At 39.1% G+C, this 24,815-nt stretch overlaps 1 protein-coding gene across 1 annotated transcript; it reads left to right on the forward strand.

Annotated features, from left to right (window-relative positions):
- Nucleotides 1–432: 432 nt before the first annotated feature.
- LOC116479564 (heterogeneous nuclear ribonucleoprotein A1-like) lies at nt 433–23,252 on the forward strand. The gene is given in 6 exon segments (XM_058425777.1): nt 433–477; nt 3,825–3,991; nt 19,972–20,139; nt 20,141–20,352; nt 20,405–21,136; nt 23,104–23,252. Coding segments are annotated over 6 exon segments (1,473 nt in total).
- The last annotated feature ends 1,563 nt before the right edge of the window (nt 23,253–24,815 follow it).

A 24,815-nucleotide genomic window follows, 5' to 3' on the forward strand; every position in this document is an offset into this window, starting at 1 on the left:
CTCATTCCTAATCTAGTAAAAGTTCTTGAAAGAGAAGTCTAGGAGAGGGGAAAGAAACCAACATTTATTGTGTACCTACTGCATATTAACTCTATAAATTATGCATTTAGTCATCATAAACTTGTGAGAAAACATTTTTATCAATTATATAGAGAAAATGGAGTCATGGAGCCTCCAAGGCTTAGATCAGAAGCTACAGGTGACCTCAGATCTCCTGTCTTATGATGCATACCATGGAGTGATGCTCCACATAGTGGGACTCCTGGGCTCCCTGCCTCAGAATCACTCAAAACTAATCACTTGTTAAAACCAATGATTCCCAGGCCCTCACCCGATTTAATTACAATTGTTTGATGGTAGTGGTTTTAATAAGCCACCCACCACCATGATTCCCCTGTACACTCAAAAGCCATTCACTCAGTGGTTAGGAGCATGGACTCTGAAGTTGGGCCTTGTCCTGGTGTTGCTATGTTCAAGGTATGTGACATTGGGCACAGTACTCAACTTCTCTGAGACTCTTTATTTCATTCCAAACATGGCGATTACAGAACATCCTTCATATGGTTGCTGCAGTGATGAAATAATGAATGTCAGGTGCTAGGTTCAGAGTCTGGCACTTAGTAACTGTGATCATTTCCTTCACATGAGAATAATTTAATTTCCTCTTGCTTTCTCATTCAACTTCACAATTCACTGTATTTGCTTTTTCTCCACCATTTAAGTGAAATCAGCTGAGCAAATATGACCTCCTTGCTAAATCTAATCGCCTCTTTTCTGTTCTCATACAGTTTTGTATCCACTCTGTCTATCACTTATTCATCAGAAATGGATTGTGGCTCTGCCCTGGACCATGCCCTGGGCTAGGCATAAGGAATGCCATGGTGAATGCAGCAGGCATAATCCCTATCCTCATGGAACTTTCAAGCTTGTGTTGGGGACATGGATCTCTGTAAGTAACCACATATAAGTGTAACAAGTTTTGATATGAAAGAAAAGGACAGAGTGCCCTACAAACGAATGACAAAAGGGACCTTTTGTCAAAGAGGATCAGGGAAGGTCTGAGACCTGAGAAAGAGCCAAGTATGGAAACAGTCATTCACACAGAAGGAACAGCAGCAGGTAGGAAGACCCTGAGGTGGAAAAGAGCTTGTCACATTGGAGGAAGCAAAAGAACATCCATATGGCAGGACAAGAGGAACGGTGGTATGAAATAAACCTGAAATAGGCATGGGCTTAACTGTGCAGAGCCTCGTAAACCATGGTGAAGGTTTGGATTGAATTCCAAGGGCAACTGGAGGCCATGGGAAGACTGAGCCGGAGTATGATCCCATCACTGTAGCAGTGATTTGGAGAAAGGATTAGAAGGGGGTTAGAAGGGAAGCTGAGAGATCATTTGGTTTGCGGAGGCTTGGATTTGAGTACTGGAAGCTGAGATGGGAACAAGTGAAAGGATTGGGGATGAATTTTTGGTGGAGAATTGAGAAAATTTGGAGATAAACTGGATGTGGAAGATAAAGAAGGAAGAGGTGCCAGGAATTACTCTCAGGGCTCAGTTTTGAACAATGAGCCATTTACCATTTTTGGTGGAGCCATTTACCAAGGGGAGGCACTAAATCCCTCTCTGGGGAATATAATATAATCTTTACATTTCTAAAATCTTCCAAATGACTCTGATGGCTGACCTTATTTAAGAAGGCTCAATCTAGAGAGGTGGAATATAGAATAATGGTTACATTTAATGGCTAGTCATTATATCTTTCTTTGGAGGTAGCTTGTCTTGTTCAAACCTAGTCATGAACTGGCCATATCACTGGGAAAGTTAGTTTAATCATCTATAAAATGGAAATAACTGGTTCATATGGCTATTGTAAGATATTAATCTTATAAAACATTTGGAGTACTTCCAAGCTACTATTTTTAGATTATTCACTTGAATAAGCCAGCTGTTTTCACAACTGTAAGCTTTAGCTCGTTCCCTGCCTTTTGCTTGATGTGTTCATCTCCCCTTGTGAAAATTTTCTATTTCTTATTCAGAGATAGCTTTCCTCTGACTGGTACCTCAAACCACCACCCGTCCAAGCCAGTCATCTGGGCCATTCCTCCTGCTTGCATGGGCTCACCGTTCTCTATGGATTCTTCCACCATAGAATTTACCACATGGGTTAGAGTTATTTACTTATTTATATTTTTGGTATTCTGAACAAGACTTAGAACTTTTGGAGGTTGCTGATCTTGTCTTCTACAAATTTATATCCACAGAACCTAGTCTGTTGTTGTAGCTTGAGGCACAGAATGAATTTGATGGATTTAATTGAATTTAACTAAATTAAAAGCATAATACCCTCAGGGAACTCATCTCACAATATAAGCCTCTTGCTTAATTAAAGTAGCCTATGAATGCAGTCATAGCAAGCTACAGCCAATGTATAGAAAACATTCACCCTATATGGCTATTTAGGCCCAAACTTAAGCCTAAACCAGTCATGCCAGACATAACACCTTTCTTATCTATCTCTCACCTCTGCTTTGCTCTTCCTGAGCAATGTGGGGCCCATGCCTTTCCGAGGAACAGACGAAGGAGGAAGGTGGGGTGGGGAGGAAGAAATACTCCTACAACTTTACAAAACCTTCCTTCACCCCTCGATGCAGGAAGGAAGGTAGAGAGAGTGGCTGTATGTGCTGTATTAACAGGCATGCTCAGGCTGGTTTGAGTCCTTTCTTTTTTTTATTTTGTTTTGTTTTTATATATATATATATATATATATTTTATTATACCTCAAGTTCTAAGTCCTTTCTAAGCACCTGACTTTGTGCAGAAGGTCCAAACACCATTAGGCAAACCCCAATAATGTTACAAGCACAGTGACCTATCCCAGAGCAACTTTTCTAAGAGGATACGTGGTTTTTACCATGCCTTTGAGTGGAAGCAGAATTTGAACTCTCTCATAGTAATTCTTGTGGAGCCTTCAACCTCCATAAAGTGTGCAGGAGGTACTGATCATACATTTTAAACTAAAATAATTTGATTAAGCGTTTGGGTCTCTGAGGGAAAAGTTGAAGAGGACTCTTCACTCTATTCTTTAATCTCGAGGCAAATGGACACAACAGGAGGTAGTCTGACATGTTAAAATAGAAACCTTTACAGCCAAGCAGATCTGGGTCTAAATCCTGACTCATTTACTCTTTAGTTCTGTGCTCATTAAAGTTAATAATGATAACAATGATGATAATCACTAACACTTACCTGTGCTTACTACATGCCGGGCTCTGTTCTAAGTGCCTTGCATGTATCAACTTATTGAAGATACCACCACCATATTTTATAGTGAGCACAGAAAGGTTTGGTAATGGATACAAGTTACTAAAGAGCTGAGCCAGAATTCAAACCCAGGCAGCTGGGCTGCAGATATCCATGCTAATATCCACTGTGCTTCCCTGACTCCCACGTGCCTCTGGAGCACAGCGTCTGGCTTTCAGAATCTGAGTTCCCTTCTCTGTAAAGTGCATATGATGAGGCCAACCTTGGTGAGGCCTGAGGGAGATAGTGTACATCGAACCCTAGACACCAGAGGGGCACCCACACTAGAGTAGGTGCCTCTAATGTCAACTTGTACACTCACAATGTCCTATCAGATTTCTAAGTAAACTCTAATAAAACTCTGAGATATCTAGAGTGCCCAAGAACAGCAAATGTGTGGGTGAATGGAACAAATTGGAGGTTTTAAAATTTACTGTTTAGAACCTTCCACTGATCCAGAAGGCAGTCATAGTCTGTGATGCCCACTATCTCAATATTTCTAAATTAACTATGTCTTTTGTTACAGGCTAGAAGCCCACCAACTGCTAACAACCAGCTGGAGGGGAAGTCAAAAGCTATGAGAGCCCAGAAGGAGAACAATTATTTAGACCTGGAGGGGCCAGTTGGGAAAGTCTTTGAAGGGTCTTCAGAAAATGGACCAAAAGAAAAGAGGAAAAGTCATTCTACTGAGAGGTGTTTGTGTAATCAAAGCAACTGAGGCCTAAGACCTCACAAAAGATTAGAAAAGGGTAAAGGATGCCTGGAAAGCTGGACTAGGAAAAGGCTGTGAAGGGCCCTGAATGTCACATGTCACATGTTGCCTACGGCATGCAGAATCAAAACATGATAAATCATGTCTTGAATCATGACATATGAAGCATGACACATGAATCATGACATGTGACATGTTGAATGTCACATGTCACATGCCATAGGCAGCCATCAAGACTATTTGAAAGGAAAGTGTATAATCAGGCCTGTGCTTTATTTAGTAAGACAATTTGTATAGTGTTCAGTGTGGATTAAAATGGAGAACACAGGTATCAGTTTGACATCGACAGTACAGGAAACCATTTGGGTTTCTTGTACACCAAAATATTAAAACATAAACGCAAACACACCAACACATTAAAATCTTGAGAGAGAGGGCCAAAAGTTCTTTGTCACTGGACTAAAAGTGGAAATAAATGTTTATAACCTGTAAGGTGGATTAAGCTAAGAATTTGGAGTTGTTGGCAAAACTGCCACATAAAATTTCAGACATGCAAAGAAATGCAATTGTAGACTTATGCACATACTTCCACCAGAGAAGGGAATCTGGGCAGAGTGTTCAAAGCTTAAGAAATTCCTTGCTCTTCACCAAGAAGAGCCAACAGCGTTTTCTTTGAATCAACTCTCATATTCCCTTAAAAAGAAGTTGATAGTGTTGTGGAAAACTCACCTATTGAAGTGACAACAAAAACAGCAACCCAGTATGAGTTAACTGATATTATGCTAAAGGGACAAGTAACTGCACTTTTGACACACACCCTCTAAAAGGTAGGGTGGGAGTGTTTCAAAGAATCAAGTCTGAGTAATAGAAAAGCATATACCACTTCCCCATATACACGTTCGAGCATGGGGGAGCAGAAGGCTGGGTAATTGAATGCAGTTGTGCACACTGGCCATTTTCCCACCACATACCATTTCTTCAGTGTGTATCCCAAAACTCTCCTCCTAAGTGGCACATCCCTTTATTGATCATCTTTCCCCATACTGATCATCCTCAGCAATCATGTGAGTTATTAGTCTAAGTATTTGTTTTTCTCAAATATGGTCTTTTAACTACTCCCTAAATATTTTATGTATACATAGTTTGTTTTCCCAATTTAACTACAAGCATTTAAAAATGGGAATATTTGTCTACATTTCTTTAATTTTTCATCATGCCTTATATGGTATATAAAGATCAACAGCAATAAAACAACAACAGTAATAACAGCTAAGACCTTTTGAATACTAACTGTATGTTCAGCATTATTTCAACAGCTTTACAGGTATTAACTGATTTAATTATTACAACAACTGCATGAAGTAGATACTATTGTTGTCATCAGTTTATACTTGAGGAAACTGAGTCATGGGAAGGTTAATTATCTTTTCCATAGTCACAGAGCCATTAAGTGTATGATCTCAGACAGTCTGACACCTGAGCTATGCTTCAATGTACCTGTTAAGATATTCTTTTTCTTGAATTCGAATTCTGAAAGGAAAACAGAGTTGAAAAATCAAAGGCCCTAGCTAATCAAGTAAAGTTTTGCTTTAAAAACATCAAGAAACAATCTTCCTAAGGTCTCTGCAACATTTTGTGGCCCATCACAGAACAGGGTCATCTTTGACTTCTACACCAAGGAGAATGTGGCTTTTGGATTCCTAGATAGAACCTACTGCATGGCCTCTATCTTCATATGCACTTGCTGGGATCTGAAGATAATATGAATAAAGTAGATATAGTGGAAGTGAGTAGAAGAAACATCCTGAACAAAACACACTTGTTCCACTTGGCCAGCTACCTATATTCTCATCAAGGGAGAGTTGGCCACAGGTAATACCACATCAAAGTGCAAACTCTGGATCAACTTGCACCTTTACTTATTCGTACCTTTAACACACACATAGCATAACACGTATAATTCTTATTCTGGGCATAGTTGGTGGTAGGAAGGTTTTTATACATTTTAGATTCTATTTGGTGAGCATATGGTAACAACACAAGAAATGTGCCATCAGACTACTGTTCAGCAGTTTACAAAGATGGCTACGACAATTCTTATGACTCTTGTGCACATGTTTCTTTGCCATGCAACTTTGTCACCCTTTCCCATCAAAATATAGAGTCCATTTCTTTTTCCCTTTAATTTGGCCCTGTGACTTGCCTAAAACCAACAGAAGGCTGCAGAAGGGACATCATATGACTTCAGGGTCTCAGCAGCAAAAGGCCTTTCAGCTTCTGCTTTCAGGCTGTCATTGCTGTGAGATAGGAAGCCTGGGCCAGCCTCCATGAGAATGAGAGACCACACCTGGTCAACAAGGAGAGCCAACCTTCAGCCATGTGAGTGAGACCATCCAGCCTCAGTTAAGCTGCCAGATGACTGAAGCCAGATGAGTGGCCCTAGGCAAGACCAGCAAAAGAACCAACTGGCTGAGCCCAGCCCAAATTGCTAAGGCATAGCAATTTAGGACAAGATAAATTCTTGTGTTTTAAATCAGGATTTGTTATGGAGAAATAGATAACTGATAAAGCTCCAAATCCTAACTGAGACAAGAAATTCAACACATTTTATATTACCTTGATACAAACATTATTTTCTTAATAGTTATCATTAAAGCTTTGTATGTTTAACTGCCCTTCCACTACTACAACAGCTACTGTGCTGGTGCATTCACATGCATGCATACACATAAAGACACATTTTCCACTTTCCCAACTAGTTAGTCATATACTCTTTTGGGCTTTCATTTCTCAATATTGCTATATTTCCAGCTCAGTCCATTTAACTAGCTTAATTCCCATATATCCAGCTCTTCCTGTCTATGAAGAGTAGTTTACCATTACTTACTATGTGCCAGGAACTGTTTCTCACTATCACTGTATCAGGCAGATAGTTCTCTATCAATAACTACTGAATAGATGACTTCATCTAGTCAACCATGACATTAGAATCAATTGCAAGACAGAGATAGGAATCAAAGAGAAGAGATAAATATGTTACCCTTAATACTTATTTTTAAAATATTCATATTGGAAAATATGATTGCGACACCTACTAACCCACACAAACACAAGAACATTTGGGCAACCACAGGCCTCCTCCAATGCAGATTGGTGTGTGAAAAACTTACAGCATGGAGGATTAAAACATGTATATTCTCTGAAGGCAGATATGCCCTTCCAGATACAAGAAAATGAATGACCCATTAATGCTGAGTTCTTTCTCCCAAGCTGACCAATCAGTTGTGACGATTCTTCTCCCCTAGGAAGAGTCACTCTTGGGAAGTCACAGTTGTAACATTGATGGAGGTTTCCTACAGAAACATAAAGACTGGGGAATATGTGTTTCCCCTGTAACAAATTTTGTCCTTATCTTGTGACTTTCCATTATGTTTCCAGCCTCAACACCTTCCCTGAGCCTCAGAATTATATCTACACACCTGTCTATTCAGTCTCTGCTTGGAAGCCTAATGGGTATTTCAAACTCAACATGTCGAAGAGGATACTCTTCATTTTTTTTTAACTATCTCTTCACTCCTGTTTAGTTTGCTAGGGTTGCCATAACAAAACAAGGCTGGGAAACTTAAACAGCAGAATTTTATCCTTTCACAGTTCTAGAGGCTGGAAGTCCAAGATCAAGGAGCCAGCAGTGGTTTCTCCTGGTATCTCTCTCCTTGGATACCTTCTCACTATGTCCTCACATGGCCTTTTCTTTGCACACACATATCTCTGGTGTCTCTTCCTTCTTTTAAGGAATCAACCATATTGAATTAGAGACCCATTCTTATGATCTCATTTAACCTTAATTACCTCCTTAAAGGCCCTATCTCCAAATATAGTCACATTAGAGGTTAGGGCTTCAGTACAGGAATTTTAGGAGTAGGGCACAATTCAGTTTGTAACAACCCCTCTCACAATCTTTCCTATTTTAGGAAATGGCACCACCACTGATTAATTGCTTAGGCTAAATTTTAGGAATCATCTAAGATTCCTCTTCCCCTCATACCCCACATCCAGTCCATTAGGAAGTTATGTGTGTTTTACCAATTTCATATCCCACCACTTCCACTATGGACTCCAGGTTTTGCCATCTTGTTCTGCCTGCTTTACTGTAATAGTCTCCTAAATGCTTATACTGGTTCCTTTCCTGCCCTGCTACAGTCCATTTCTCACACATCCACCAGAGTCAATCAGATACCATTGAAAGTAAATCAGATACCATTGCTTCCCTAATTTGCAATCTCTAGTGACTGCTCATTACACTTAGAATAAAACTCAACTCCAGTTTACAACCCACATTCATCTACCCTTGCCCACGTCGCCATCTTTACTACATATCACTCTTCCCCATCATTCACTCAACTCCAGTCACTTTGGCTGCCTTGACTTTCTTCAAGCATCCCAAGCTCACTTTGGTGTCACAACCATTGCATGTGTTCATCGTTGCCCATCCACCTGGAACTCTCTGGATGTGTCTCCCCCCTCTTCATTTCACTGATATCTCTGCTCAAACGTAACTTTCTTAATAGAGCTTTCCTAACTCTATTTTAAACACACCTCATGACTTTCAACTCCTTTACCCTCCTTTATTTACTTTCAAAACGTTTACAACTGCTTGAAATTACATTGTATTTTTATTTGATTGTTTATTGTCTAGTCTTCTCCACTAGGTTGTAAACTTCCTGAGGCTTTTTGTTTCTTGCTGTACCTGTAGCACTGAGAAGGGTCCTTGAAACAAAATAGACCCTCAACACATATGCATTGAATGAAAATAATTTATGCAATCTAAATCATTCTGATTTGGAAATGTGATCATGCCACTTCCCATCTTAAGCTCTCCAATGGCTTCTCATTGCTCTGTGGATAGACTCGAAGCATCTAGTATGGTGTACAAGACCTTCCTACTTTTCAGTTTTACCTCTAGCTACTCTCACCATGCAGCTTGAGCTCCAGCCCTCCCTAACCTTTATGAAGACTAGAACTGTGCTGCTTCATCTTGTAATCCTTGGATTCTAGCACAATACGTGACACAAAATGGTTACAAAGCAGCTGGCATTAAGTGGCAGGAATTATGCTATAAAACAGAGAGTGTACAGAGTCTTGATTTTACATTTCACTAGCTGGTTACTTTATTGACAAAATGGTGATAATAAAATCAGCCCTAGCTATTTCTCACAGGTGATTTAAAAATCAAATTTATATAAAAATATTTAGAGAGCACCTACTATGTGCTGGGCACTGTCCTACGTGTTGAGGGTACATTAATGAGTGAAATAGACAATGATTTCTGCCTTCATGGAATTTATGTTCTAGTAGGTAAAAGACTACACACACACACACACACACACACACACACGCACACACACACAGGTAATAAGTGCAATAGAACTAATTCAGGGAAGGACAGTGAGGAGGGCCTGGTGCAGTGCATATGCACATTTTGTACTTGGTGGTCAGGAAAGGCCTCATAGAGATTATGACATTTGAATAGAAACTCAAAGGGGTTGAGGGAATAAACCATGTAGACATTTGGGGAAAGAATATTCCAGTCAGAGGGAACAATAAATGCAAAAAACCCTGAGGCAAGAACATGTCTATAGTGTTCAAGACCATATATTCTGGGCCATAAAATAAATCTCAATAAATTTAAAAGAATTCACACAATATAAAGTGTGCCCTCAGATCACAACAGAATTAAATGAAGTTCAATTTAATAAATAAAAACAAGTAACAGAAAGCATCTCTGGATAATCCTCAAATATTTGGAAACTAACACACCTCTGAATACCTCATGAATCACAGAATAAATCAAAAGAGAATGAATGGAATGAAATTGAAAACAGAAATTATTGAAATTTGTAAGATACATCTAAATTTATGAAACTCAAACACCCATATCAGAAAAGAGGAAAGGTTTGAAATTAACAACCTCAGCTTCTGCTTGAAGAAATTAGAAAAAGGAGAAAATAAAACCCGACCTAAGGAGTAGAAAGAAAATGATAAAGATCAGAGTGGGAAGCAATGAAATAGAAAACAGAAAATGATAGAGAAAATCAGTAAAATTAAAAACTTGTCCTTCAGAAAATCAAAACTGATAAACCTTTCACAAAATAGATCAGAAAAAGAGAAAGAGAAAACACAAGCTACCCATATTAGGAATGTGAGAAGTGACAGTCCAGATTTCACCAATAATAAAAGGAAAATAAAGAAATATTATGAACAACTTTATGCCAATAAACTTGACAACTTTGATGAAAATGTACACATATCTTGAGTAGTATGAGCTATAGATATGGTTTTGACCCATGTTCCCATCCAAACCTCAAGTTCAACTGTAATCTCCAATGTTGGAGGGAGGGCCTGGTGGGAGGTGACTGGATCATGGAGGTGGGTCCTTCATGAGTGGTTTAGTACCATCCTTTTAGTGCTGTTCTTGTGACAGTGAGTGAGTTCTCATGAGATCTGGTTGTTTAAAAGTGTGTAGCACCTCTCATTTCATCCTTTCTTGCTGCTCTGGCCATGTGATCTGCCTGCTTCCTCTTCACCTTCCACCGTGATTCTGTTTCCTCAGGCCTCCCCGGAAGCTGAGCAGATGCCAGCACCATAATTCCAGTACTGCCTATCAAACTGTGAGCCAATTAAACCTTTTATTTATTTTATTTATTTCTAAAATTTTTTAATTTATTTATAAATTACCCAGGCTCAGGTATTTCTTTATAGCAATGGGAGAACTGACTAATACAGCTATCATAATGCATTCAAGAAGGAACAGAAGACACTAAATAGCCCTGCACCTATTAAGGAAATTAAGTTTATTTTTAAAAATTCAATTTATAAAGAAGTATATGAATGAAAATACTTTCCACGAAGTAAATCCCAGGCCTGAATTATTTCATCTGTGAATGCTAACAAACACTTAAGCATGATATAAAACTCATTCTATGTGAACTCTTCTAGGAAGTTGAAGAGGAGTGAATACTTCCCAACTCATTCCACAAGGCTAGCATTACTCTGATACCAAAATCAAAGACATAAGTAATGAAAACCACGGACCAATTTCCCTTGTGAGCAGAGATAAAAAATTCTTAGCAAAATTTTAGCAAGTTGAATGTGACAATATCTAAAAGAAGACCAAGTGGAGTTTATCCCAAGAGTGTAGTGTTGGAGGAAAAACAGGGGACACTGTGGCTAGGCTGGAATGAGCCAGGGAAGTGAGATGACATTTGAGAACTAATGAGAACTGGATCATGTGGGCCAGAAGATTTGTCCCAGATCATCAAGACCCTGAACTCACAAAATTAATACTAGTAGTGTGAATTTTAGGCCTCTCTATAGGAGAACGGGGAAAATTGAGGGGTTGGGGGGGGGACTGGTAAATATCACAGAGAGAATTTTTAGCCTCATTGCAGGGACTCGATTTTTAATCTGAGTGAGATATAGGAAAACCATTGAAGAATTCTGAGCAGAGGAGTGATATCATCATTTTACTGCATTTTAAGGATCTATTTTATTGAGAACATATTTTAGTGGAGTGAGACTGGAGTCAGGAAGACCAAATAATAATATTAAGTCAAAGTATTCAGTAAATTATAAATAATTCACATACCAATAATTACTCAAATATTGCAATAACTTCATTATTCTCTGTCATAGTTTAGTGCACCATTTCTGACAAGCTGCTTTATATATACTTACTTTTTTACAGATAACAGCCTTTTGATAAAATACATTTTGCTAGAGAGGACTCTCAGAAGAACGTGGGGAACTCTGCTTGGTTATAGGTTGATCATCGAAGCCCAGTGGAATTTTGCCCAACCATTTTATTACACATACCTCAGTTTTATTGTCAGAAATAAAATGTTATGCTGAATGGTAAGATCCTAAAATAATACAACATTCCTTTATGCGATGTACTTGGTCCCAACTTGATTGTGATGCCAGAAATACACAATATTTAACCTTTTTCCAAGGAGCTGGTCTCCCTTGAACCAGCCCCCTGCAGTCATTGTTCTCCTGACTGATGTTATCAGAGATCCTATGCAGGATCCAATTCCTACTCATGCCAGAGCAAGCCAGAAGCAGCTCTACCAACTCCTGGGAGCTACAAAGCAATAGCTTCCCAGAGCCTAAAACTATTGAAAATGATGTTTGTCTACAACGGCCAGAGACAACTTTTATAAGCTTCCAGGAAGTGGAGAACCAGAAAAACTGAGAAAAATAAAAAAAAACAAGCCAAAGCACACAAGGTCAAGGGAGCTGAGAATCAAAGACTGTGATGACAGGCAAGGCTGTGGATATGGAGTGCACACTAGAGTTCTCTTTCATAAGGGATTGATGACATGCTTGGGGTGGGGTGGCCACTTGCACCGAGTGGTTCAAAACATGTACGAAGTCCAACCCATGCCTAAGTGAGTGTTGTAGCTCATAGCGATTTAATTTGTTTTGCCACACTTGAAAGTGCAATACGATAGTGAGAGTATTAGGTCCCTTTGAAGGCGGGCAGGGAAGATTTTTTTGGAGGAAGTAAACACCATGTAAAGAATTGTCAACCTCATCCACATTTCAAGTCAATTCTGCTGACATGAAAATGTTTTTCACAGGTCGAGTGTGCGGTTTCCATTTAGCACACAGGCCTTCCACCTGGGAAAGTCCAGCTTGGCAGTGGCATTTCCATCCATCTCACCAAGTTACCTATCCACTGCTGTGTGCTTTCAGCGTGATGTTTCTACAGCTGAGCATTATTTAGAAAACTATGTACGTTCGTCTGTACTGAAGCAATAGTGATGGATTAACTACCTGACACACGTCATCTTGAAATCTCAGGAGGAAATTACTGCTTACAACACACACACACATGACCAGTTTTAGAGTTTTGAGGTTTCAAAAAGTTCTATTAAATGGCTTCAGAATGTTTGAAATGTACAAAACATTTCCTAGGAATTTTTATATCAATGTTTTTCCTACGGAAATGTCTGTGAACTAGAATTGTTTTCTTCTATTCTCTAAATATTCATTTGGTAAACATGTATTCAAGTCTATACTTGATACTCAGCATTTGGATATTTATAACAATGAAAAACTGAAGTCCCTGTGCTCAAGGACTTCGATTTAGTGAGGGATAGAAGTATATGCAAGTAGTTACAATTCAAAAAGGCAAGCTGATCAGACAAATACAAATAAAGCACTAGGAGTTAAAAAGAAGGAGGTCACTAACTGCCAGGGTCATTAGACACCAACAGAGAAAATTATATATGATCTGGATCTTGATGGACTAAAAGGAATTTATGATGGGGAGAAGCAGAAAGAGTAATATTTTAGACAGAAAGAATAAAGCCTGGAAGTATATAATCATGCTAAGACTTATATGCTGTATTAGTCCATTTTTATGCTGCTGATAAAGACATACCAGGGACTGGGAAGAAAAGGAGGTTTAATTGTACTTACAGTTCCACATGGCTGGGAAGGCTTCAGAATCATGGCGGGAAGTGAAAGGCACTTCTTACATGGTGGCGGCAAGAGAAAATGAGGAAGCAGCAAAAGTGGAAACCCCTGATAAACTCATCAGATCTCATGAGACGTATTCACTATCACAAGAAAAGCACAAGAAAGAGCAGCTCCTGTGATTCAATTACCTCCCCCTGGGTCCACAACACGTCAGAATTCTGGGAGATACGATTCAAGTTGAGATTTGGGTGGGGCACAGCCAAACCATATCATAGGCCATATTGAGGAAGTCTGCTTTTGAGAGTCTCAATATCAAGCACCTAGCTAGTGATTAATTTTGGCCTGTTCTTTGTGGGTGAAAATGATGGGATGAGTTTATGTTCATGAAATTGATGGTGATAATAATGATTAAAAATAGGACCTTTCGCTGGGCACGGTGGCTCACGCTTGTAATCCCAGCACTTTGGGAGGCTGAGGCGGGTGGATCACGAGGTCAGGAGATCGAGACCATGGTGAAACCCCGTCTCTACTAAAAATACAAAAATTTAGCCGGGCATGGCGGCGGGTGCCTGTAGTCCCAGCTACTCGGAGAGGCTGAGGCAGGAGAATGGCGTGAACCCGGGAGGCGGAGCTTGCAGTGACCTGAGATCGCGCCACTGCACTCCAGCCTGGGTGACAGAGCAAGACTCCGTCTCAAAAAAATAAAAAATAAAAAATAAAAAATAAAAAAATAAAAGGATCTTTCTATGGAACTTGGCCAAGATGTCCATGTGGCTGTGCTAACCAATTATTTACTATTTTATCAACCTGCTTGCATTTTCCTATTTCTAAACTCATTCAGTATACTTTGAGAAAGTACTATCATACACCATGACTGTTAGTAGAGCCTAGAAGATTTCTCCTTTGACTGTTCTAAATATAACAGTTCATCTGAAATCAATTCATATATTCAACTTAATTCCTGCCAAAATTTCAGTGACACACACACACACGGAAAAATTGTTCTAAAGTAAATTCAGAAAATAATAGAGATGAGAAAATTATGAAAACTAGTGCAAATACTAAAATTTGCAGATATACTAAGAGATATAACATATTACAACATGTTATATAGCCTCTGAAATAAAAACAATTTGTTACTAGGCTAAAAATAAAATCTGCAGCCCAGAAGTAGAACATATTACATATAGCACTATAGTTTCATAAAGGAGATACCATTGGTCAATCAGAAACCTGAAGGTTTAGTCAGTAAGTGCTCTATGAGGGATCAGTTAGCAATTTACAAAGAAAAATTAATTTAGAGCTTCATCTCATTTCATAAGCCAAAATATATTTTAGATAAAAAAGTAAATATTAAAAATTAAACAACAGAAACTAGTAAAAAAAAGTGAAATATTTATCAAATGTCTAGATTCAAAAGCACTTAGCTCAGAAATGATTAAAGACTTAAGAGATAAAAATAAAGATTGAGCCATATACAAATTTAAAACTTTAATATCTAAACTCTAAAAATCATAAGACAAGTATCAAATTGTGAAAATGGCTACAGAAAATACTAAAAACATTAATAACTTCATTGTATTATGAACTTGTATTAATGGACCAAAAAAATAAGAAAAAAGGGGGAAATACAAATAAATACAAAATTAACTACAAAGGGAAATTAAAAATAATTATGGTTTTTGATTATATAACTAATCAACAAACATACAAAACCTATATTCATTCTCAGTTGTAATGGAAATCCAAAATAAAACAACATTAAGATACAATTGTTTTGCTGGTATAAATAGTATTTTTCTAATTGATAATATTCAATGTAAATGCAAAGATGGTACAGTGTAGAGTTTGTGTTTGGATAATTGGGTGGTCATTACTTTTATCTTCTTGATTTTATTTTTTTAAATGTCTTTAATGGTGATTTTTTAACTTTTATAATTGAAAAAATTAAAAGTGACAACATATATGTATAGTAATTAAGAAAAATATCTTCTCGAATTGGGGCGAATTTGTAATCCTATACACTGGGCCAACTGGCATCAGAACTTCCACGGACTGTTGTTAAAGAATCTGCTCAAAAACAGTGAGATTTTTCAGTGAAGAAGGGTTATTTCCATCTATCAGGATCTGCTGAGGCAGCAGAACAGAGAACTATCTGTTGTCAATCAGCTCAAAATACTTAATAACAAAATAGGTGTTATACAGCTATCATGAGTCAAAGGCAGAATTTTTTATAGAAAAGAACACACTAATGATTGAAACATGCATATTCAGCAGAGATTTACCCCACAGAATTCTAGGCAGCAGGATTAAAAAAAAAAAACAAAAAAACAGTATTGCTAAATTACTAAAAGCCTAGAGGTTAGTCGTGTGGGTGATAAGTGCTTCAGAAAATGTTATCATCTATTTTTCTTGTCTTTACAAAGAAACTCTCTGACTTACAATGGTTTGACTTATGATTTTTCAACTTTGCCATGAGTTTAACGGGACATAACCCCGTTGTAGATTGATGAGCATCTGTACTTATAAAACACCTCCATCTCTACACAATTTGTTGGTGGTGGTAGTAGGGGTGGGGGCATGTTATGGGGGCGATTCTTGACAGCTCACTAATATCTATATGAAGGGGTGGATAGAATGATAAATGGTAGGTATGATGTGCTGATGGGACAAAGGGCCAAAAAGTTCGGTAGAGGAGTAGGGAAGAGAAGTGTCATGAAAGGTGACAGAAAGATCCATATGCCAGCTTATTCCTTGGGCTAAAAACCATTAATGACTTTCCCTCTGTCCTCTCAGCTTATGTAAAACACATAAGATAAAATCAAGGTCCCTCTTTTAAAATTATTTCGCTGAACTGTTGAGTCAGCAACACTGCATGAATTTGCATCTCTACTTTTGCAAGAGCTATTTATTTACAGAGCACTGTCTTGTGAAGATGTTTTGTGGGATGTATGACCATCAAGTCACTGTAATCCTGATGATAACTAGAGTCAGGAGTATGAAAGTGGGAAGGTTGGCCCCTGGGTGTATTCTGACTGCTCAAATCAGTCCTGTAAAATTGAAATAAACCTACCTGAGTCAGTTCCTATCCACCTGATAAGATACAAAGAAGACTCACTGGCCTGTGGGTTCTTACGTACAAGCTGCTGTTTTTCCCCTCTACTGATCATAGGAATTTCCAGTTCAGGAGTTGTGTTGGCATGCTCTCCTGGACAGAGTGAGAGCAGGAGGACCTGGCCACACACGTGCTTATATATCGCTTTCCTTTCTCCAGTTAGAGGTTGGAAAGGTGCTTACGGAATCATAAAGAATAAGAATGAAACTAATTTGGACTTGGTTGTAAGAGGGTTTGTCATTTACTATATCCTTCCTGTATCTAACTCAGAGTTAAAAGAAACCACAACATTTCCCCCCAAAACTGATGAAGAATAAATAAAACACTAAGCAAGAAAAATAATCAGAACAAATAAGAGTTCATTAAGTGGCTTGACACAAAGTAAATAAAAATTGATAGTTTTCCTCTATACTAGCAGTAACCAGTTAGAAAACAAATACAGAAATAGCCTATTCACCCCAAAATAGGAGTGGGAGTATTGAAAACCTGTAAGAAGATTATACTGAGAGAAAGTAGAAAGACATTTTTATAAAATGATCACTCCTCCCCCAAATTAATCAATATTTGATTCAATTTAAGTCTGATAAGAATGTTTTTGGTTTTTTCAAACAGACTGAAGTTGTAACATTAATGTAAAAATTGATATGGGAGATTGCCTGGAAACTTTTACAAAAAATAAAATTGAGAAAGGTAGAATTGGGTACTTGCTATGCAGCTCTTAAAACTGTCTGTAAGGGTACTGTGTTCAGTTAATTATGAAGAGTCAAATCAATAGCATTCAGAAAAAGATTCATTTAACTATGGCAACTGGATATATAGCAAAATTAACATCTTCAATTTAGTGGAGTAAATTCAGACTATTTCATAAATGATGTTAAGATTGTTGATCCATCTAGAAGAAAGCAAAATTTAATTTCTACCTCACAACTAAATAAAAAGTTTCAACTGGGCATGTGTGTGTGTGTGTGTGTGTGTGTGTGTGTGTGTGTGTGTGTGTTGTAATTTGTTTTTTTCCTGAATCTTGGCTTTTTAAGTAAGTCTATACTTAAAGTAAGTCTATACTTTTTAAGTAAGTCTATACTCCTTGTTTAATGGAATTTGTATGTAACAATAAATTTTGAATGCAACAATTTAACTATTTTTTTGATGGACATCTGGCATGGTTCCAGTTTTTTAAGGACGCTTTCATAAAAGTACAATAACTGAAATAAAAAAAAACCGAGCATTTAAAATATTATTAGTTGTTGCTATATTCCTGGCACAAAATTCTGGAAGAAACTTCTCATTTATTTATTAAGGGGTTATTCTCAGTTGATTCATGGATGTCTTAACTTGCTCACTACTGCGCTTGATCAGGATAACAAGCATTAACTGGGCACTTTCTTTGCTCCTGACAGTAAGCAAAGATCAGGAGCAGGAGGCATAGGAATGGTGGAGGGGTACAATAGAAACTCCTTACCGTTATGCTATTTCAAAAAAAAGTACGGAAAAGTGCAGATTTATAAGTACCAAATTGGGTGATAGTACGTATTACATGTGCTTTAAAAGAACCAGAGCTAAAAAAGATAAAAGATTTTTACAAGATAAAATTTGGCTATTTTCTACAACTGTATTCCCCCAAAATGATTACGACTCCAAATCTGTTTTGAATGTAATATTTAGGGTGATTATTATGAATTTAATGTCCCTAATAATTAATTGGATAAAATAAATTCTTCGGCACCATAAGAAAATTCAAAATACATGAATGGTCTCAGGACAAAGCTAATGAAAGGGAAGGAAGAAATGTAACCAACACTTATTTATTATGTACTTGTACCATGTGCTAGGTGCTTTGATTACATTCTCTTCTATTTTGTCCACCTCTGGCACGACTTGGAAGGACAACGCATTGCTAGGAATTCTCCGAAATGAAGGACAGTTTTAGGGGCAGGAGATTTTTTTTAAAAGAGCCAGCATCTATAGAGTTCCTGCTATATGCCAAGCACTGTGCCAGAACCTTGAATCACACTGCTTCTGTTTCATACATGCTCAGTCCTCTAAAGTGAGCTCAAAGATGCCTTCTAACCACATACCGAAGTAGGAAGTCCTAAGGAGAGGACGAAGTCGTCAGGCACACAGTCTTAAGGGTTGAAAGTTTTTAAGTGAGCAGTAGAAGTTAAAAGAATGTGAAAATGAACCTTGGCTGACAGAAGCCACCTCACCCAGATATGCCAAGGAGATTACCCTCCCACCGGCACAACCACCACCTGCCCCACCACTTCCCAACAGCCAATGGCTGACTCATGAACACGGAAGTCCAGTCTGCTTCAAATCATGATAACTCTACTGTACTATTTATGCTCCAGAGTCCCCTATTAATCAGGCCAAGGCTAGACTTCATTAGATGATATCCTTGATTGGTAATTTGCCCTTTCCTGTGTCACTTCCCTTTTTCTGTTATAGGTTTGGCCTGAAGAACACTTCCTCAATAAGTCCCTTTTCCTCAGTTTCTGACTTAGGCTCTGCTTCTGGATAACCCAACATAAAATGAAGAAAATTTGAGTTCCTGGCCATACTTCTGGTTATCGCACCTAATGATTTCTGATCTTCACAATGACTCTTCGAGGTAGGGATTACTAATCCCATTTTATGAATTATTAAGGTAGGTACACTGAGCCAGATTCAGCAAAAAAGGTAGGGTGCAGAAAGACAGTTCAGATAGATACTGAACTGCTTCAGTAGTTCCTAAGGAGGAACTGATCAAGGCTGCCTTTAGCAGGAAGGTACTTGGCGACCCAACTCCAGGGCCCTAGGCTCTAACTTCCCACAAACCTGTTCCTTCAGAGGGAAGACAGAGGTGAGAGGACAGAAGCTGTATCTTTTCTCAATCCATGTTACATGGTCACTCTTCTAAACCTTTGAAAATTAATCTTAGTCATTTCCGATGTCTGGCAGGTGGAATATGTTAAATATGTTTGCAAATTAACATATACCTAAGGAGTCCAGGGTCAAGATCACAGTGCAATTTCTCTTGGTTTGGAGTCTTATTTGTCTGTTTCCCTGGAGCTAGGATTCATCCCTGTAGTGAGCCTTCTGACTGCAGCTGATAGCATTCCTTTACCTCACCTTCTGATGAGGTATTTATGAATCTACAAGCCTGGACATCTGAATGAGTTGGGACTTTCTGGATCAATCATCCGGCCTTGAGGTAAGCTTTCAAGTGACCAACAAACATGGCAAGCATGTGCTGCATGGGAACCTACTGACCAGATGGAAGAAAACTTAATTGAACACACAGTCGGTTTTCAAAGTTTAGAATATGGTGTGTTGAGATATGTTTGTTAGCTTTCTCCTTTCTTCTAGGGGACGCTGTTGAGGAAGCATTGTTAAAGTCTCTCTTCCCACTGCTGTGGTGTCTAAGTCAGAGTCTCCTAAAGAGCCTAAACGGCTGTGGAAGCTCCTCATTGGAGGGTTGAGCTTTGAAACAACCGCTGAGGGCCTGAGGAGCCTTTTCAGCAATAGGGAAATGCTCACAAAGTGTGTAGCAATGAGATCCAAACACCAAGGGCTCCAGGGCCTTTGGGATTGTCACAAATGCCACTGTGGAGGAGGCAGATGCCTCCACGCATGCACGGCCACACAAGGGGCTGGAAGAGTTGTACAACCAAAGAGCTGTCTCAGGAGAAGATTCTCAGAGACCAAGTGCCCACTTAGCTGTGAAAAAGATATTCGCTGGTGACATTAAAGAAGACACTGAAGAACATCACTGAAGAGACTATTTTCGCTGGTGACATTGAAGAAGACACTGAAGAACATCACTGAAGAGATTATTTTGAACAGTATGGGAAAATTGAAGTGATTGAAACCATGACTGACCAAGGCAGTGGCAAGAAAAAGGGCCTTGCTTTTGTCACCTTTGATGGCCATGACTCCGTGGATAAGATTGTCATTCAGAAATACCACATTGGGAATGGCCACAACTGTGAAGTTAGGAAAGCCCTGTCGAAGCAAGAGGTGTCTAGTGCTTCATCCAGCCAAAGAGGCCAAAATGGTTCTGGAAACTTTGATGGTAGTCATGGAGGCAGTTTTGGTGGGATAGACAACTTTGGTCATGTAGAAAACTTCAGTGGTCATGGTGGCTTTGGCAGCAGCTGTGATAGTAGTGGATATGGTGGCAGCGAGGATGACTATAATGGATTTGGTAATGACAGTGGTCATGGAGGAGGTGGCCCTGGTTACTCTGAAGAAAGCCGAGGCTATGGAAGTGGTGGAGAGGGTTGTAGAAACCAGGGCAGTGGCTTCTGTTACAGCTATAACAACGGAGGCAGAGGCAGCTGTGGCAGTGGTAGTGGAAGCAATTGCAGAAGTGGTAGAAGATACAATGATTTTGGCAAGTACAACAATCAGTCTTCAGATTTGGAACCCATAAAGGCAGGAAACTTTGAAGGCAGAAGCTCTGACCCCTATGGTGGTGGAGGCCAATACTTTGCCAAACCACGAAACCAAGGTGGCTATGGTGGTTCCAGTAGCAACAGTAGCTACAGCAGTAGCTACTGTTTTTTTTTTTTTTTTTTTTTTTTTTTCTTGTTGTTGTTGTTTTGAGATGGAGTCTCGGACTGTTGCCCCCGGGCTGGAGTGCAATGGCATGATCTCAGCTCACTGCAACCTCTGTCTCCTGGGTTCACACAATTATCCTGCCTCAGCCTCCCTAGTAGCTGGTGCCCACCACCACACCCGGCTAATTTTTTGTATTTTTAGTAGGGACGGGGTTTCACTATGTTGGCCAGATTGATCTCAAACTCCTGACCTCATGGTCCACCCGCCTTGGCCTCCCAAAGTGCTAGGATTACAGGCATGAGACACTGTGCCCAGCCAGAAGATTTTAATTACTGCCACGAGACAAAGCTTTGCAGGAGAGGACAGCTGGAGATATGACAAGGAAACTACAGGTTACAACAGATTTTTGAACTCAGCCAAGCACAGTGGTGGTAGGACCTAGCTGCTACAAAGAAGACATGTTTTTGACAATATTCATGTGTATGGGCAAAAATCTCAAGGACTGTAGTTGTGACCAATTGTACAACAGTTTATTTTAGTTTCTGTTCTGTAGAAAGTGTAAAGCTTGCCTATAAAGGGTTTTAATGTCAATTTTTCTTTGCACCCATGCTGTTGATTGCTAAATGTAATAGTCTGATCATGATGCTAAATAGATGTGTCCTTTAAAAAACAATACGATGTGTCGTACTACATTGGTTGGCTGACATTAATGAAAAGACCTACCTATTAACATTGATAACTAAATCTGGACATCTCTCTATAAAGCTACTCAATTGGGTCCTACTGGCTGAACTTTATATGCTTCAGTGGCCTCTTAACAAAAGACTGCCTCTAAATTAGACTAAGTGTCTTAGAACCCTGTGGTCTAGAGAAATGAAGTGAAATGTAGTAGCTGGGAGAAACAGGGCATTATACACCAAAGAGAAGAACTATCTTTCAAGATAAACTAGCACCCCACCCTAGCCCAGCTTCACAGCTGACTCTCAGAGCATCATGTTTTCCACTGATGGGCTGAAGATTCATAAATGTAGTAAACCACTGAAAACAATTGCTTCATAAGACTTCTTTAGAAAATTCCTCTTGGTACTACATCTACAATGTAGAGGGCTTGTCTTCAGCTCCCTCAACATCTCAAATTTTTTGACACATTCAGTACATGCCTGTGATGTCTTTAATCCCAGAACACATGTATTTTCCCCTTCCAGATGATTTCTTTGCAGATGTCACAATGGAGAAGAGCTACCAGAGGTGGAAATAATCATGCTGTCACAAAGATATTACTTTTTTCTTCCAGTGCTGGAAGGCAGTCAGGAACAAGCCATGCATTAGTCTAAGAGCCATGAGATGTATAACTCCAGATTTTTAAAGCTCATAGTAGAAAATGAAGAGGGGGCAATGGCATAGCAGGTGAATGCATTTGGGGTGTGTTACAGACCAAGCAAGAATCAATCACTTATGTCTGTCAGACCAGATGGATCTGGAAACAGTTCAATCCGCAGGACCAATGTGATATGTTGTGATATATGATACGTCACAATAATATGTTTTCCCTGCAGGTTTCAAGCCTGTTTTAAAAAAAAGTTTTTAAACTTAAAAGGAAGACAAGTGACCAATATTTTAAGGTTAATACGGAAAATAATAGTCATAGTATTTAATAAACTTCAATTTATCAAATAAACCTGTATGTCAGTCTTTCTGGCTTTAGGCCTGTTTGCATCAGAATTATCCTAGAGGCTTCTTAAAACAACACAAATGAGCACACAAACATCTATTTAATCATAAGGGAATTTTCACCTAAAATAATCTCCCCCTGTGATGTAGATTCACACTGGAGTTGAGTATAATAATTTTGCTCTCATCAAAAATAATTGGAAACAGAGGAGCTTTGGGATATGTCATTTTGATCTAAGAAAACTTACTGGCTTTCTTGCTGCTTCTTTGGATTCTTTTTTGCAGATCATCTGGCAAGTGAGCAGGTGCACAGCTCTGATAATCAGGAAGGAACCCCCGACCCCACTACCACTGCCTCAGAGCAAATACTCAATAAACGGTCACCTCATTTCCAGCCCCCTCCCTACTCCCACCCACCAGGCAAGAAAGCTTAAACCTAGTAAAATCTCTGAGTGCTCAACATGGAATGGAAAACCCAGAAGAGCAAGGTTAGAAATTGTAGCTGGGAAGTCCCAAGTTCTCTGGTTCCTCCTGGAAGAGGTCATGAAGGTGGCTTTGTGTAAATATGGACATATTAATTTTTATTTGATGAGCCATAGAAAACTAGATCGTCCAGAGATAAATAAAGGAACTGGGAATGTTGGAATCCACAAATATTGACCATCAGTTTGGGACTGGCAGCTTCTCTCCTTCCCGTCTTTATTACCAGTTTTAGCGCTGTTACCTTAGATGCACACATGCTTTACAATAATGTTTTTGAAGCCAAGCCCTAGAGATTTCTCAAATATGCTTCCTATGTCTTTCTAGAGGCCCAAGCACATACCTCCCTCATTTATTGCCTCCTATTCAGCTTGTGCAGCTTTTATGTGGTTTACATATTAAGCTTCTGTTTAAGATTGTGTTGTCTGGGCGCGGTGGCTCCTGCCTGTAATCCCAGCACTTTGGGAGGCTGAGGCGGGCAGATCACTAGGTCAGGAGATCCAGACCATCCTGGCTAACACGGTGAAACCCCGTCTCTACTAAAAATACAAAAAAATTAGCCGGGCGTGGTGGCGGGCGCCTGTAGTCCCAGCTACTCAGGCGGCTGAGGCAGGAGAATGGCGTGAACCCGGGAGGCGGAGCTTGCAGTGAGCCGAGATTGCGCCACTGCACTCCAGCCTGGGCGACGGAGTCTCGCTCTGTCGCCCAGTGTTTACAGGGTTCCACTGCACTGGATGAGATCATCCAGGTTTTGAAAAATATTTAGATTTTAGGAGTTGCATTCTACTCTAAGTAACAACTCCAAACCTGCACCATATTTATTGGGTGACTTTAGACCACAGTACCATTTTGTACAGTAAGGTATCTTCTTACGAAACAGAGAAGATATGTTTACTTCCTTACGGGATAAATAATGTGATGCTGAATAAGATAAAGCTAAAGTTACTAAGAGACAAACACTGTATATTAAGTGTTATAACCACATATCAGAAGACCATTTTAGATTGTGGTTTCAGGGTGCTAGAATATTTGAACTCTGTTTGCTTAGCTAATTTAACTTTTTGGTAAGACTGGTTATATTTTTTTCTGTATAGAGAAGAGGTGATGAGAGAAAGTACTCTTTATTCATTCACAATTTTTTAAAAAGGTCACTCTGGTTACTGCATGGAGAACAGAACTGGTGGGGGATCTGTTCATGCCTGGGGAGGCCATTTAGGCACCTGCTGCCATCATCAAGGCAAAAGATAAATACTTAAGTTTAAGAGCAAATTTATTTTTACAAGTTATAGATGTAAACAAGCCTCATATGCATGCCCAATAGATCTACTTTGTCCTATCAAAGGAGAAGGAGGATATGCAGATATAAACTCTAGAACAAGACTGCCTTGGTTCAAATTCCAGCTTTGTCATTGTAGGACCTTAGACAAATTACTTAATTTTTTAATCTCTGTTGTCTCATCTTTAAAAGGAGGCTAATAGTAGTATCTGCCTTATAGGATTGTCAAGAATAAAGGAGT

This window comes from Hylobates moloch, unplaced genomic scaffold, assembly GCF_009828535.3.
Source record: "Hylobates moloch isolate HMO894 unplaced genomic scaffold, HMol_V3 SCAFFOLD_12, whole genome shotgun sequence".
NCBI classification, from domain to species: Eukaryota; Metazoa; Chordata; class Mammalia; order Primates; family Hylobatidae; genus Hylobates; species Hylobates moloch.